The sequence below is a fragment of the Eimeria acervulina genome, genomic scaffold, assembly GCF_000499425.1.
Source record: "Eimeria acervulina Houghton genomic scaffold, Eah_scaff50, whole genome shotgun sequence".
Classification (NCBI taxonomy): Eukaryota; Apicomplexa; class Conoidasida; order Eucoccidiorida; family Eimeriidae; genus Eimeria; species Eimeria acervulina.
Window position 1 is genome coordinate 5719 of NW_013547299.1, and position 13427 is coordinate 19145.

A 13427-nucleotide genomic window follows, 5' to 3' on the forward strand; every position below is an offset into this window, starting at 1 on the left:
CCTAGGATTCATAAACACTGGAGTGGAGGTCAGCCGGCTTTCCCCTCCAGTGTTTTGCAATCCTAGGCACAGCGGCATGAACCCCCGGGAAACTCCTGCGGGATTCGACTAAATACATTATATATATATATATATATATATATATATATATATAGTCCTACTTTGGGTCACTGAGACGAGTTGGCAATTCACAACAGAAAAATACAACCATAATGTGGTTGTGAATTTCAATTTTTAGAATCCTGATGCTGTACTGTTTTGATCCCAGCAGCACCAGAGTCAGGATTATGCGCTTCCATCCGTGGTAATTGCGCGGACGGGAGGAACCTGTGTAAGCGTGTTTTTCTTGTGAAGAGTTATGTGGAAGTCTTCCGTTTTAAACAAAAGGCTGTGGTTAAGATGCACCTTTCCTCTCATTCGCTTCTTCTGTTCCTTCTGGTATGGCCCCCGGCGAGTTCAGGTGAAAAAGACCCCAATCCGCTGACGCTTGGTTAAGGGCGCATCTGCACCCAAGGCACCACAAGAAAAACAAGCAAGCCTAAACCATAGGCTCTATACCCTACGCCCTGGCTCCTGATGTGATGGATGCCTTTGATTTAGAAGACGAAGGAAGAGTTTAACACTACGAAAGAGACCCCCAAATGCTCTTACTGCATCTTCAGGTCTCGCAAACGGGTGCGGCACTCTACGAGTTTGTCAACTGTCTGCGGCGCAACTCATATAAGCCAAACCCTAAGTGTTAGGCGCCAAGCGTTCTGCCGAAAAACGCCAAAAAAGCCAAGCCTTCCGCACTTTACCCCCGACCCTGCACTGTTCAGCTAACAGTTCTTTCGTAGGTTAAGTAGGAGACACTTGAAATATGCACAAGGCAAAAAAGGAAACAATTCAACGAGGTAAACAGTTAAAAAAAGACGATCACGATGCTAAAAGGTTACGCCGCGTAACAGGAACGTGCAAAACGGGCTAGGAAGAGGCGTAAGAGGTAACTACTGGATACCAGCCAGCAAAGAAAACAGCCATAGAGAGGCGGATACGGAGGAAGCTGTTATCATGAAGAAACAGTTCTAAATAAACTCTGAGCAGGAAACATTTACGATGGAGCAAACGGGAGGGAGAAGCAAACGTAAGGTGAACAGTTGAAGGAAATATTTGAGGAAACTCGCACGAGGAGAGGGGCATTTGCTATACTCGCAACAGTGGGGATTATAATGCTGATAAAATGCTCTGAAAAAAAGGCAAAAACGAGACAAGGAAGGGACGCGGCCCGACAACAAGGAAACGGTTGACCGGCTTGCCTGTTGGTGGAGTTCCTTGAGTTCGGAGAAGTCTAGCTGCAGCAAAGCATGCAAATTCTTGAGCTTGAGGTACTCCCCAGCGGGAACGAGCTTCTCCACAGCTCGCAGAACGCAAACGTCCGCCACCAAGTTCAGCTGGGGGCCACCCTCCAGCCCTAACAAACACAGAGAGGAAATGTGAATCCTTGCACTATACCCAGGTAGTGAAGAAGGAGATACAAGCAAGGCAACGTCTTTGTGTGTTCGTTTTGCATGGGGAAGTTGTTCGTCCTCTGTTTCCTTTGGTGTTGTTTCCTGTGTGGACCTCTGTGTTATCTGTTCTCTAGAGCGACTGGTTCCATGGTGTGTTGCCGCGGACCTCCAAACGGGTAAATCGCCTCCCCTCGGCCAGCGTCCCCGGCGCCGTCCCCCCCAGCGTGCCACCCAAAACACAGTCCTTCTCCCTCCTCCTCTTTGAGCTGGCTGGGCTCAGCCTCCCCAAACAACCAGCCGAAGCGATCCAGCTTCTGCATGCGTGCAAACACACAGACAAGAATACACATAAAACTTCCAAAAAGCGTGCCGGCAAGTGAGCAAATATCCAAACAAACAATATAAAAGACGCGAAAAAACACCAGATAGATTACTACTGGGAGGCACGTAAGGCGCGTAGAAGAGGGAAACAACAATGGGAAACAAACATGTATGCACGCATTCTAGCAAGCATGAGGAAAGAAGGAAGCGGTCTCCATTCAGAAAGGCAAACAAGCGCGCACACAAAAACACATCCGCACATACTAGCAAACCAAGAAGGGGGAACGCAAACACAAACTGCGGTAAAGTCAGGCAAGCATGCATAGAGCAAACGAACACGCACGCAAACATGCAAAGAAACAGTCAACGCCCTCGGAAAGCTGCTGGCCCGACTCGAGGCCCCCTCCCGCTTCCTCCTCCCAACAATTTCGTTTCCTTTTCTTCTGTTTAATTTAGAGAAATAGGAACAACCACACAGCGAAAGGAGACAAAAAGCGCGAGAAGGGAATGCATATGCAGCTACATTGACGAGGAAGAAAAAACGAATTTCAAATAGCATTGTGTGCTTCCTTTGCCCAGCTTTGTCTGCTTCCTTCGCCCAGCTTTGTCTTTGAAATTCATTCCATCCTTCCTCCTCGTGTCTGTGGCCCGTCTACCTTGCTATTATTTGAACACTCTGCTGCTGACCAAGGATCAAGGACTTTGTCTCCTACGCGCGTCGTCGTCCCTATTTTCCATTTCCTCTTGCCCCAGCAACGGAGAAAACAATTTTTAAAAATAGAATAAGGGTACTTAGAATGTCTCTGTGAATGTAGTTTCTGTGCTGTGCATTTTTTGCATGCGCTTAGCTGCAAGCACGGTATGCCTACGCATTTAAGGAACGCATATACTTCCTTCTGCGAAGGATTGACGGTGCAGGCCTTCAGCTGTTGGCCCAACAGAAAAGCCCTGTGGGATATGTAACTCGACCGCGCTGCAGCCTCCGCGACCCTAATGGCTCTCTGAAGTTCCTCGATTCTGGAGAGAAACTCAAAAAGGAAAAACCCAAGCCCCCAGCCTTAAACCCTAGGCCCTTGGCCGTACCCTAACTCCACTACATGCATTTACAGCAGGCTGCTACAACGAGAGTTCTCCGCAATGCTGGAAAGCCGTATCCGCTTCCCACCCGCTCTCAGGCGTTTTCTTTGTCTACGCGATCCCAGAGAGACCCACGGATATCCTGAACCCTAAAACCCAATGCGCTGAACAACGACTAACTTTTCGCGCTCTTCCTGTTCCTGCTGGGAAGACCATTTGTAACCTTGTTCGTAGAAGCGTATCTGCGTAACGCAGCAATCTACGCAAGAAAACCTCCCCTGAACACACAGCCCGAGTTTCCTCAGCGTGCCCTTCCTCCCCGCCCTGCAGGTACTGGTGCGCTCACTGTACGCAACTGGTATTATACCACGAGCAAGGCGATTCAACTCTGCACGATCCAAAGCTCCCACACGTAATACGAGCCTCAAAAAATGAGGCTGCAGGCTGTGGGTCCCACTTTAAGCTCGCTGCACGTTAACCACTTCCTCAACAAGTCGAAGGCATCTCCCATCTCCGCCACTTGGCGAATCAACGCCACCTTAGCAATAGCACAAAAACATGCATTTACTGGGCCTGTCTTTGCTGCAGCTGGACCACTGTCACCAACATCGGCAGCAACATAAGCACCAGCACAGCAGCAACGGCAGCAGCAACAACAGCATGCTAGCCGTCTCCCTTTAAGGAGGACCAACGACAGGGAAGCGATCATTTGCAAGCAAAACCCTTTCGTTCTCTCCTTTGCCTCATCTGGAAAGAAGGTTTAGTACCAGGGACCATGGCTGTTATGTGGAAGCCCTTCACGTTGCATGACTGACGTCTACGGTTTCGGTTTTGCGGCTAGCGTTTGGGGCTAGGGGATTTAGTGTGAGACTTCTGGTTTGTTGTAAAGGGCATAGGGCATTGGTGCCTACCTTTTCTTTGAATTTGTCCTCCAGTTGATGGAAGTTTTGCGTCAAGGATATGTTCTCCTCCCTGTAGGCAATGGACAGACGTACCAGCTCAGTGAAGCAGGTGAAAAAATAAACGTAAGCAGCGAGTCACAGTGACGAAACATACAAATGAACGACACAAAAAGGCAAGGACTGCTCTTGGACAGCTTCCAGTGCCATTTGCGGTCACGCCCAAAACCGAACATCGCACAGCAACAACTTCGCCATGTGCGTCGAAAGAGAAAACAGCCTTCCCACACCTCCAGAAAAATGCAGCCTCAGCGCTGCGGCAGGCGACAGTGCATCGACTTGCGGCGGGGACTTTGTAACCCAAGGCTACTGCTAGTGTAGCTGTTCGTGGCTGGTACCCCACAGCAACTGCTAGGCGCAGGTGTGGGGCCCCTTGAATGAGCCGCGTGGCTGGTGGACGCCCTCCAAGTTGCCTGCTGCACCGTTGGAGAGTGAGCGGGATGATGTGTTTCTTTCGTAAGGTGTTGTGCACTTGCCTGAGGCGTTTATTTTCAATTACAGCCCTTTGATTGGCGGTTCGCAGGCGATTCATCACAAGAGCGAAGCGAGATGGGTTATCTTTCGCGTCTTCCAAATCCTCCAGTAGGTCCGATACGCGGCAGTTGAGGCGGCTATTCTCCGTCGCCAGCTGCTGTGCCTTCTGCTGCGAAGCCCCCAACGCCTCACGCAGCTCCACAACCTCCGCCTCAAGGCGCTTGCAACCTAGCAGTACAAACCACGTCGACAGCAGCAGCTCAGCCACACACACTCACTGTGATGCTGCGAAGCATTAGACAGCGGCAACACCATTCTCAGGATTCGCACACACAGGAACACAAGCAGGAGCACACACCGAGCCTGAACTGTGACAGAGCAGCAAACACGCCACGCTGACACATGCGTATGCATGCAGGCGTCTCCTTGGACAGGAACAAGGACAAGCGCAAGCAAGGAAGACAAACAGGCGTAGGTGGGCAGAACCACTCCCTACACAGAAAAAGAAGCGATAATACAGGTCAGGCGGAAATATTGAGCAGAGGACACGGGAACAAGCACAAAAAGAACAAAAAAGGGGAAAGCTGTACCCGCCAGCTGCGAGGCAAGTTCATTCTGAAGGAAGGACACTTCGTGCATCTTCTGATCTACAAATTCTGCTGCCGCCTTCTCAGTCACCTCTCCAGTGGCCTGAAGACGCTGGTTGCGTTGTTGCAGACGCTCTATCTCCAGCTGTACGTCAATACAAAAAATGGCAGCAGAAACAGTAGCCGGTGCAGCGCCAACAAAGTGCAGCACGGAGACACCAGCACCAGCCCTCGCAGCAGTCAGATCAGAAACAGCAGCAGCACAGAGGCTTTACCAAAAGCCTTGTGGTGTGAGGATTTTAATACGATAGTTGTGGTGGTTGGATGCTTGGCTAGGCCGGTAAAGGAAGTGAAGGGTACATGCACTCGAAGGAATACGGGGACGGGGACTCGTCTGTGCCTGGAAACAGGTATTGCATCGCACCAGAAGTGTTTGTTTTGAACCTTCTGTCTCCCTTAGGGCAATCTCTTGCTGCTTGGCTATCAGCGCTGTGGCCTCTTTCTCCCTCGAAGCAGCAGCTCGTTCCCGCTGCAGCAGCTGCTGCAGCTCACGTACATGCTGCTGCAGGGCGGCTGCGCTGCAACTTTCGCAGGTTTCTTTCCATCTAGCAGCGACGCGCGAGGACTCCAGTAGCATCACAAGAGGCCTCACATACCGTCCATACACCCCGTCGTGACGGCTGCTTCCCACCAGGACAGCCCCTTGCTTCACCCGGTCCCCGTCTCCTTCCGTGAGAGGCAACTCTGGCACTAGCTGAGACAAACACATCCGCAGGTACCCTACACAGCTGCTGGTTTGTTCACATGCAGCAGTGCATGAACGCTTCAACAGTAGCTACCCTAAAGAGAACAGGCGCCGGTGCAGCGGGCCCGTGTAATGCCCACCCCCATAGCAAGAGCTCGAGTGGGAGAAAGGCTCTGAAAGACAAAGTCCTCAAGCAAATACGCCCCCTCAAAGGCTGCTTCTGCGTGCGGCGCATAGAAGAAGACGTTGCCCTTCACCTCGCAATATCGGCGCAGCCACTGCTGTCCAGTGGTGCTGCCAGAATAGGGAGTCCCGTGGAACCCTCGGGTACCCATAGTGGGGTTACCATTGCTCTCCACCGCAGGGGACTGGCATGGGCTCAGCAGGAGCAGAGCGAAGCCGCTGCGGACCGGGGAGGTGTCTAGCTGCCGTGCAAATACCGAGAATGCTTCCCTATCCAACCAGAAGTCATCTCTGTCCTTAAAACGCTCATTGTTGAACTGCCTTCCACTTCTTTCCAGCGGTGAAGGCGCGGAGGAGGCAGTGGCGCCTTTGGGTTTAGACATGAGAGGCACCCATTAAGCGCCGCCCACCCGGCGGCTCTATAAGCAAATAGGTCTTTCTCGCGTTTATATTAAACTCGAAATGAATTTTTCCCCCTCCCACTTCCTTTTATTTAGCGTAAGGTGCCACAGGCGGCCTCTCGCCAGTTCAAGGGCCTGACGGAAGCGGGCCCTAGAACTGGCGGGAGGCCGCCAGTGGCATGCAGTCCGCGAGCCAGTGGACCGCTCCTCCAGCATGTGAGATTCTGCTGCTGTTCTTCCGCTCTTTTAGGGCAGATGAGGATATGCATAATCACCCGATGACAAAACTCAAAGTTCCAGCTCCAGCATTTTAACGTTTTGTGGCTGTGTTCCGGGCAGAGGGGGACTTCCAGCTGCAAGGCCGCTCAAGCCCGGAGCCGGCGAGGGTTGACAGCAAAGAGCTGCACTAGTACTTACTTATCAATAAAAGTAGATAGACAAAATTGTGCTGCGCCATCTTTTTAGATTATGTGCATCTTATTGAGTGGCCTAATCTAATGCTGCGGAGCCTACGCGTATGTGCTCTCGATTCATGTTGACGTATTTCCGCTCCCCAATATGAAACGTTCCGAATAAACGGTGTGCAGCTGTGAATGCAACAGGGTTACAGGACAGTATTGCAAATCATTCAGTGGAGGCCATTCCTGACGCATGCATACACGCTTCTCACCCCCTATCACCCCAAATACACTTCAGGTCCCCAGTTCGGCCAAACGCCGCCGCCTCTCCCACTAACACACTGCATACAACATGGCCATATCTGATGGTGCATTGGGACCCGAGAATTGCAGCAAAACACACAACTGCTCCTCCTTGAACACACACGCACAAGCATCCGGCGGTTCAAGATACACCGGCTAGTCCGGAAGAAGCCACGCCTGGCTTGCCCCCGTTGCTGTGCAACATGTAAGTATAATAAATATCGTCTCCGCAAGGTGCGTAACATAAAATCTCGCAGAGTGTATGCGTACGCGCAATGTACATTCACACTTCCACGATGCGTCTTTTAGCGTGTGGGCACCAACCTGTTGTAGGACACCTCTAGGCTCCCACGAGGGGAATAGCAGGCCCTCAGACCACCAAATGGCTCCATGAGACGCTTCCTACCGAGCGTGTCTGTTTCTCTTATGTTTCCTTCTCGTTTTGCGTGAGCCTCTGCTTGCCTGTTTCTCGATGCCCTCCTCTACCGTTTTGCTTTTTGTACCTTTTCCTTTTGTATGTGTCCCGGTGTCGTCGCCACTGCAGCCCCCAATTCGCATTCCGTAGGGAGCTCCATTCCTCCCCATTATTCTGTGCAAAGACGAACGACCGCCAGACGGCCGCCTGTGGCTCCCTTTGCTATGTGACTAAATTCTTCGCTAAACCCTTGAACGAAATGACCCAAACGAGACGGTGTTCAGCTTAATGCACACAGTGCCCTGGAGCTAAACGGTGTGCGGGTGATTCCGCGGGCTTCCGTTGTCCAAAGAAAGCCCACCAAGGACCCCTTACTGCCCAACCTGCATTTGACGAATCGTCGCCTTGGTTTGTTGGAAAGACAAAAGAAATTAAACAGAGCGAAACGAAACCAGAAAGCATAACAAGAGAAGCCCTCCCCGTTAGTCTGTTGTTCGTCCCGGGCAACCCCCAGGGAAACCCAAGGAAAGCCGCCCCATAAGGCAGGCCCCAGCCACACCGCTTCGGTTTTTATACAGATGCATACCCGCACATCGATACCCATTTATTTAGGATGTACGTATAAATATGTGAATAACTCGCACTTGTAGGCAAAAGCAGCTGCGCTTGGCAGGTATTTATACTTGCGTATTCTGAGAAAATACTAGACAGAAAGCCACGAATATTCTGCGCACATATGCATACGTTACGTATAACATATAGGTATATTTACAGCAATGCGCCTATATCAACCTGAAGTATGGAAGTATGCATGTAGTGGAGCCCTAGGTGTCTAAACAGTGTGAGCAGACAAGCCCACCAACGAAAAACCCGCAGCGGAACACTAAAACCTAAGCCCGCAAGCGTAAGCCTAACGCCCAGAACATGAATCCTTAGCCGCCCCAACCCGAGCCTCCCCAGTTAATCTTGGCATTCGAAAAGTCCAGCTCAGGATGAGCCTGTTTGAACTTCTCTAGCATTTCTGCCTGCCTTTGCTGGTCGCTCGTGGGCAGCCCCTTCTGCTTCTGCTGTTGATCGTACATCATCTTCTCGACTGTGGCGCGGGTCTCTGGGTCCAAGTCGGACAGCTTCGAGTTCTTCACAAGCACACAGCCACACACAACGCAAGCCAGACCCTAAACGCTCAGTCCTACCCATTACGCCCTACACACGAAGGTTGATCTAACCAAATAAGTCGACCAATGCAAATCTGCGCATGCGTACTGTTGCATAGGTCGTGTACATACGCACATGGGCATGCACGAACCACAAATATAGCATCCACTAAATCGATGAGCAGAGTAGCGCATGCCCGCATCGGCTCATTCTATGCGTACAGATGTTCTGCAGTGCTGCTTATTTGGATCTGTGCAAGGTCACTGCTGGAACTTGAGCGTGTTGACTAAAGCAATGTTTTGCTGGTTGTTCGTGCTGATCGACTGATTTAATTAGAGCAAGTCAATACATCACTGGTACACAGTAGCAGGTGATACTTTCCGTGTCCCATTGACACTTATTTGTGTATAGATGATGTATATATGGGATATACAAATACGAAACAGTATACAGAGGCACATACAGTTGAAGGCATATACGGAAGTATCCATTTCGTCAAGGGGTGATTGACACCGTTGATGATTGCTCTCACGTACCTCAGGGACAATCGTCTTGGTGTCGATCTCGGGGTCGCCTTTCAAGACGCAACTCCACCAACGCATTTTGTCTGTCTTTTCCAAACTGAGGTGGAGAGTCTTTCGGTCTTCCAGTGTCCACATGCTGTCCTCCGCCTGCACTCTTTGAGAGAACTCCCCGTCTAAATGCAGCACCGCAAGCCAACAAAAAGGCGAAAATATTTTTGGCAAGCGACCAGACAAAAGGGGAGCTGCGATGCTTTTCGGTTGTGTGGGAGAGAAGAACAAAAACAAGGCACGCGAATGGCCTCCACAAAAACTGAAAGACGAAGCTACTCCCATACAGACAAATCCAAACATCTGCAGAGCAGACGGAGACAGGATTCGGGAAGCCGACAAAGAAAAGCATGGGAGAGGCAAAATAGCGACAGGAGGACAAATGACTCCATGCAGTTCAAAAGGAAAGATGGGCAGGCGAAACAATCTGGGAACAACTCGAACCAGCTATAGCCACCGTGAAGCAAATAAAACAAGCTCCAAAACGAGGCAAAATACGCAAATACAGCATCGAAGCGTGGTCTCCTTCGCACTCAAAATCGGTGGTTGTCCTTTAAGACCCAAAGTCAGCGAAGTGGCAGTTATCTTCACTTGACACTGCGCCGCCCGCACGCCTTCGCCCATGGGCACGTAGACATCCACAGATTCCAAGGTTTGAGTCCACCGATACCTAAAAATGGCGAAGCGCAGAGAATAAACGGAAGACAAACAAAGCATAAGCAAACGCACAAAGGCAAAAGGAAAAAAGGAACAGATGAGTACACGCAAACAAACAAATTCCGGGACTTGTCCTCTTCCCTGCAGGCGGCAAATGCAAACACACTCTCAATATAGTACTAAATGATTAATATACGCTAAGAGGCCGCCTCACTTGTCTGTCTGGCCCCCGTTGCCCTCCGGTCGAGAGCTTTCGTTGTCGTCGTCTGAAGTAGATCCTTCCTCTCCCTTTTCTTTGCTACTGGCTGTTGCTCCTTCCGCTGCCGTGGAGGGTGTTTCTGCTGCTTTACTTTCAGGAGGGGCGAAGAGCGCTTCTTCTTCCTCGGTCAGCTCCTCGACCTTCGGCCTACTGCTCAGGTCTACTGGTTGCTGCCGCTGTTGATGCCGCTGCTGCTGCTGCTGTTGCTGCTTCTGCTGTTGCTTCTTCTGCTGTTCCTCACGTTGTAAGCGCTCTCTCTCGGCTTTTTCAGTGGCTTTGTCTGTCCACTTGCGGAAAGACTTGTCTAGCATGTCCTTGCACGCAGCGCGGCCCACGGTAAAAAAGTCTGTCTTCCGACAAAGAAAACCGAAGAAATAATCAAAGAGAGGTTCAATACCGCCCGCCTGCTCTGCCACTGTTGCAAACAAGCCGTCGAAGCGGTTGTCCTCAGCGCTGTCGCCTGTTGCAGACCCCATGGTGTCTGATGATAAGTGCCTGGGAAGCACAGGCAGAAGAATGGCAGCTTTTATTGCCAACTGCTTTTTACACACCAATATCTAACCTAATAGATAATATTTGCACCTACATAAGCACGATACGCACTGCGCCACGCCGAGTCTCCAGCCCGCTTGGGGCTGAGGTACGGGCGCGTAGGGCCGTTTCAGGGCGAGAGAGCATTTTTGCTATGTCCATTGGATTACATTTATATGAATTGGACTAGTCGACGTATTTGGGTACGAACCTTTCTAGTCCCTCTGCAACTGAAGGGCACTATAACGATGCGGTTACACTCCCCTCTGCACTGCGTCGCAGCGGGGGTATGCGGCGCGGAGAGGGAGAGCGCAGGTATTTTCTCCTTCCTTCACACCTTTCAAAATACGTTATCTTTACGAAAGGGACCTATATAGCCTTGCTGCATGTACCTACAATGGTATGCCATAGCTAGTGAAGATGTGGCTTCGTCGCATCGTTGTTGGAAGGCACAGTATGCTTAGGTTTGGTACGTGGCCTTCTACTTGCAGGCAGGCTGGCTATGCAGGGGTAAATAAGTGTTTAACAACTGTCTGCATTGGTGGAGCATGAGTATGTGGCTGCGCCTACACATGCAGCTGGCGGCATTGGTTGCCGGAAGGTACTTTTGCAGCGCATGACGGGCCGCGTCGTCTCCGCACCAGCAAGGGGACCTTGGGCCGCTGTGTCGATGACTTTGAGGAACTGAAGGGGAGACCAGTTCTTCTGGGAGGAACTATTCGTTTAAGTATTCGACTCTACCGCAGCTTGTGACGTTCCTCAGCGAAGATTAAGAGCCCTCCCTCCGCTTAGTATCACCACATAGTTGATCAGGTGATCAGGGCAGATTGCGCCAGCAGCGAACTTCAACGGCACAGCAGGGTGGCCCGCTGCATAGCACTGACCAGTAACGGAGACACTTTGCAAAAAAACAGAGACCTAGAAAATCTGTATTCTCCCTAGAATACTTGTCAAAACTTCAACCTTGTAGTCCTTTCGCATAATCGAGATCATTCAGGATCTGCTCTCCGGTGGGGAGGGGAAAGGTCGCTGGGCGCCTCTTCGCTTTGGAGGGAGCGCAGTACCTACATCCCATCCAGAGGAGAAAGTCTCTGTATCGAGAACAATTTGTGAAGAGTGCATCTGCCGACCGTGCAGATATGATGGACGCCTCAATGAAGGGGCAGTGGACGAATTTGATGCTCCCCTTGAACTGTGCTCTCTTCTGTAGAGTGCAGCCGAAGAGGTACAGTGGCAAGTGGAACCTTCGTTATTAGACGGGGAGCCAGGGCAATGGTGGGTATACATATTCGAGTGCACTGCTCTTCCGGAGCACATCAAGACTTTGGATATCTTTCGAAATGTACTGCGATGTAAGTTCGTTCCCAGGTCGACAAGGGAACAGACTATGACAGAACTGAGAAAAGTCCAACCAGGGCATCTGCCGCTATAGCTCTACGACAGGAAGAATATGCCAAGGCAGATACAGTGAACAGAAGTACAACGGCGAACTCGGAGCTTCTAAATCAACTTTCCATACCAGAGGTCCACCGCAGAGAGTGGTGATCGGTGACTGGGTAGGCCGGCGGAGAGGGGGCTGTGGGGCGGAACTGTAGAAATCGCTTATCATACACATAGAGAACGTGCGTGTATACAGCCCAATTTTGCAGAAGAATTTGCGGCGCATGCAGCGTGCTCTGCAGCTCTCATGTGAGAAACGGTGGTTCCTAAAAACACGAAAGTGTCCGTTTTCCTTCTCAGGGCTTCGTGTCTCGGTAGCGCGACCCGAGTCAGATCCGACGAAGCAAGAGACACTACGGAAGTGCGCGCTATATTTGTACACTCGTCCGGACGTTCAGAAGTTCCTCGGTCTCGCATCCTACTACGGTAGCTCCACCCATTTGGTTTGCTTGCATCTCAGCCCCTCTACCGGGTCTGCGCAAGAAGGACGAACAACTTGTCTAGACAGAGGTCGAAGCAGAGACTGCCATAAGCAAGACCCCATCTGGCGTCGCCTCCAGCGCAGGCGCTCCCACATTTCAACATACTCTTCCCTAGGAACTAACGGCAGTGACCCAGCATTTGGGGTGTTGCTTTCTCAGCAATCCAACGACTTGAAGAATTGTTGAATAATCACGATGCTACCCACCCCGTTTCACGGCAGAAAAGCAGAAGCATTCGGAGCACTCCGCGGTCTGGTGGGGAGTAAACAAAAAGCGCCTGACGAGAAGTTTTCAAGGCTTCGATAATGATAGAATTGTTGGGCGGTTTTTCCGGCTCCCGCCTTACGACTTGGCAGTCATGTGTTTCAAGGGTATCAGCAACGCTGTCGGTGAAGCACTATTCCAACACCCCACTGGCCAAGCGTTGTGGAATGCAACTACAATTGCCTGCAGCAGCGCTTGCTTCCTTTTTAAAAATGCGTTCTTCAGACCCCTTACATGCACAGGTGGCTGAGGAACGGACGGTGATTCCTATACCGCCACGGACGGTTGTTTCAACGGATTTCACAGTGGCTTTACTAGGAACCACAAACTTTCATAGCTTTTTACGGTGTCGTCAATACATCCCCTGTTCGTGTTCAGTTACAGCAGAGGGCCAGCGGAGGGAGTGGTTCAATTTTGTTAAAAATGCCTAGACGCTCCATCGCTTCCCCGCAATCATCTTTTTTGCTAAGGGACCGAAGTTCGTTGGCGCCTTCTGGCGCTAACTCACGTTGCTGCTTGATGTAGGCCGATATGACCACAACGAGCCACCCGGATGCGAGCGGTAATGCATGATCAGCACGCTGGTCCATTGTGTGCGGCTCTACACCCAACGAGATTGGTGACCTGATTCCCTTCCTCGTGTGGAATAGCTTTTAATACAACAGCGCACTATTCAGCGTTACAATCCCCAGCTCCCCTGGGTTACCCCGAAAGACC

At 51.0% G+C, this 13427-nt stretch overlaps 2 protein-coding genes across 2 annotated transcripts; both read right to left on the reverse strand.

The window, feature by feature from the left end:
* Nucleotides 1–394: 394 nt before the first annotated feature.
* Nucleotides 395–6216, reverse strand: EAH_00009860 (Plasmodium falciparum CG7, related; the record flags this gene model as incomplete). Its single annotated transcript, XM_013391839.1, has 13 exons — nt 395–503; nt 652–704; nt 1296–1450; nt 1654–1801; nt 2152–2251; nt 2667–2825; nt 3066–3127; nt 3343–3423; nt 3797–3883; nt 4344–4546; nt 4909–5050; nt 5330–5659; nt 5791–6216. The coding sequence occupies 13 exons, from the start codon at nt 6214–6216 to the stop codon at nt 395–397; spliced, it is 2055 nt and encodes a 684-aa protein (XP_013247293.1).
* Nucleotides 6217–8282: 2066 nt separating this feature from the next.
* EAH_00009870 (nuclear movement domain-containing protein, putative) lies at nt 8283–10671 on the reverse strand (the record flags this gene model as incomplete). The annotated part of the gene is made up of 5 exons (XM_013391840.1): nt 8283–8486; nt 9042–9202; nt 9611–9747; nt 9949–10488; nt 10580–10671. 5 exons carry the CDS (start codon nt 10669–10671, stop codon nt 8283–8285), a joined length of 1134 nt encoding a protein of 377 aa, XP_013247294.1.
* Between the last annotated feature and the right edge of the window lie 2756 nt (nt 10672–13427).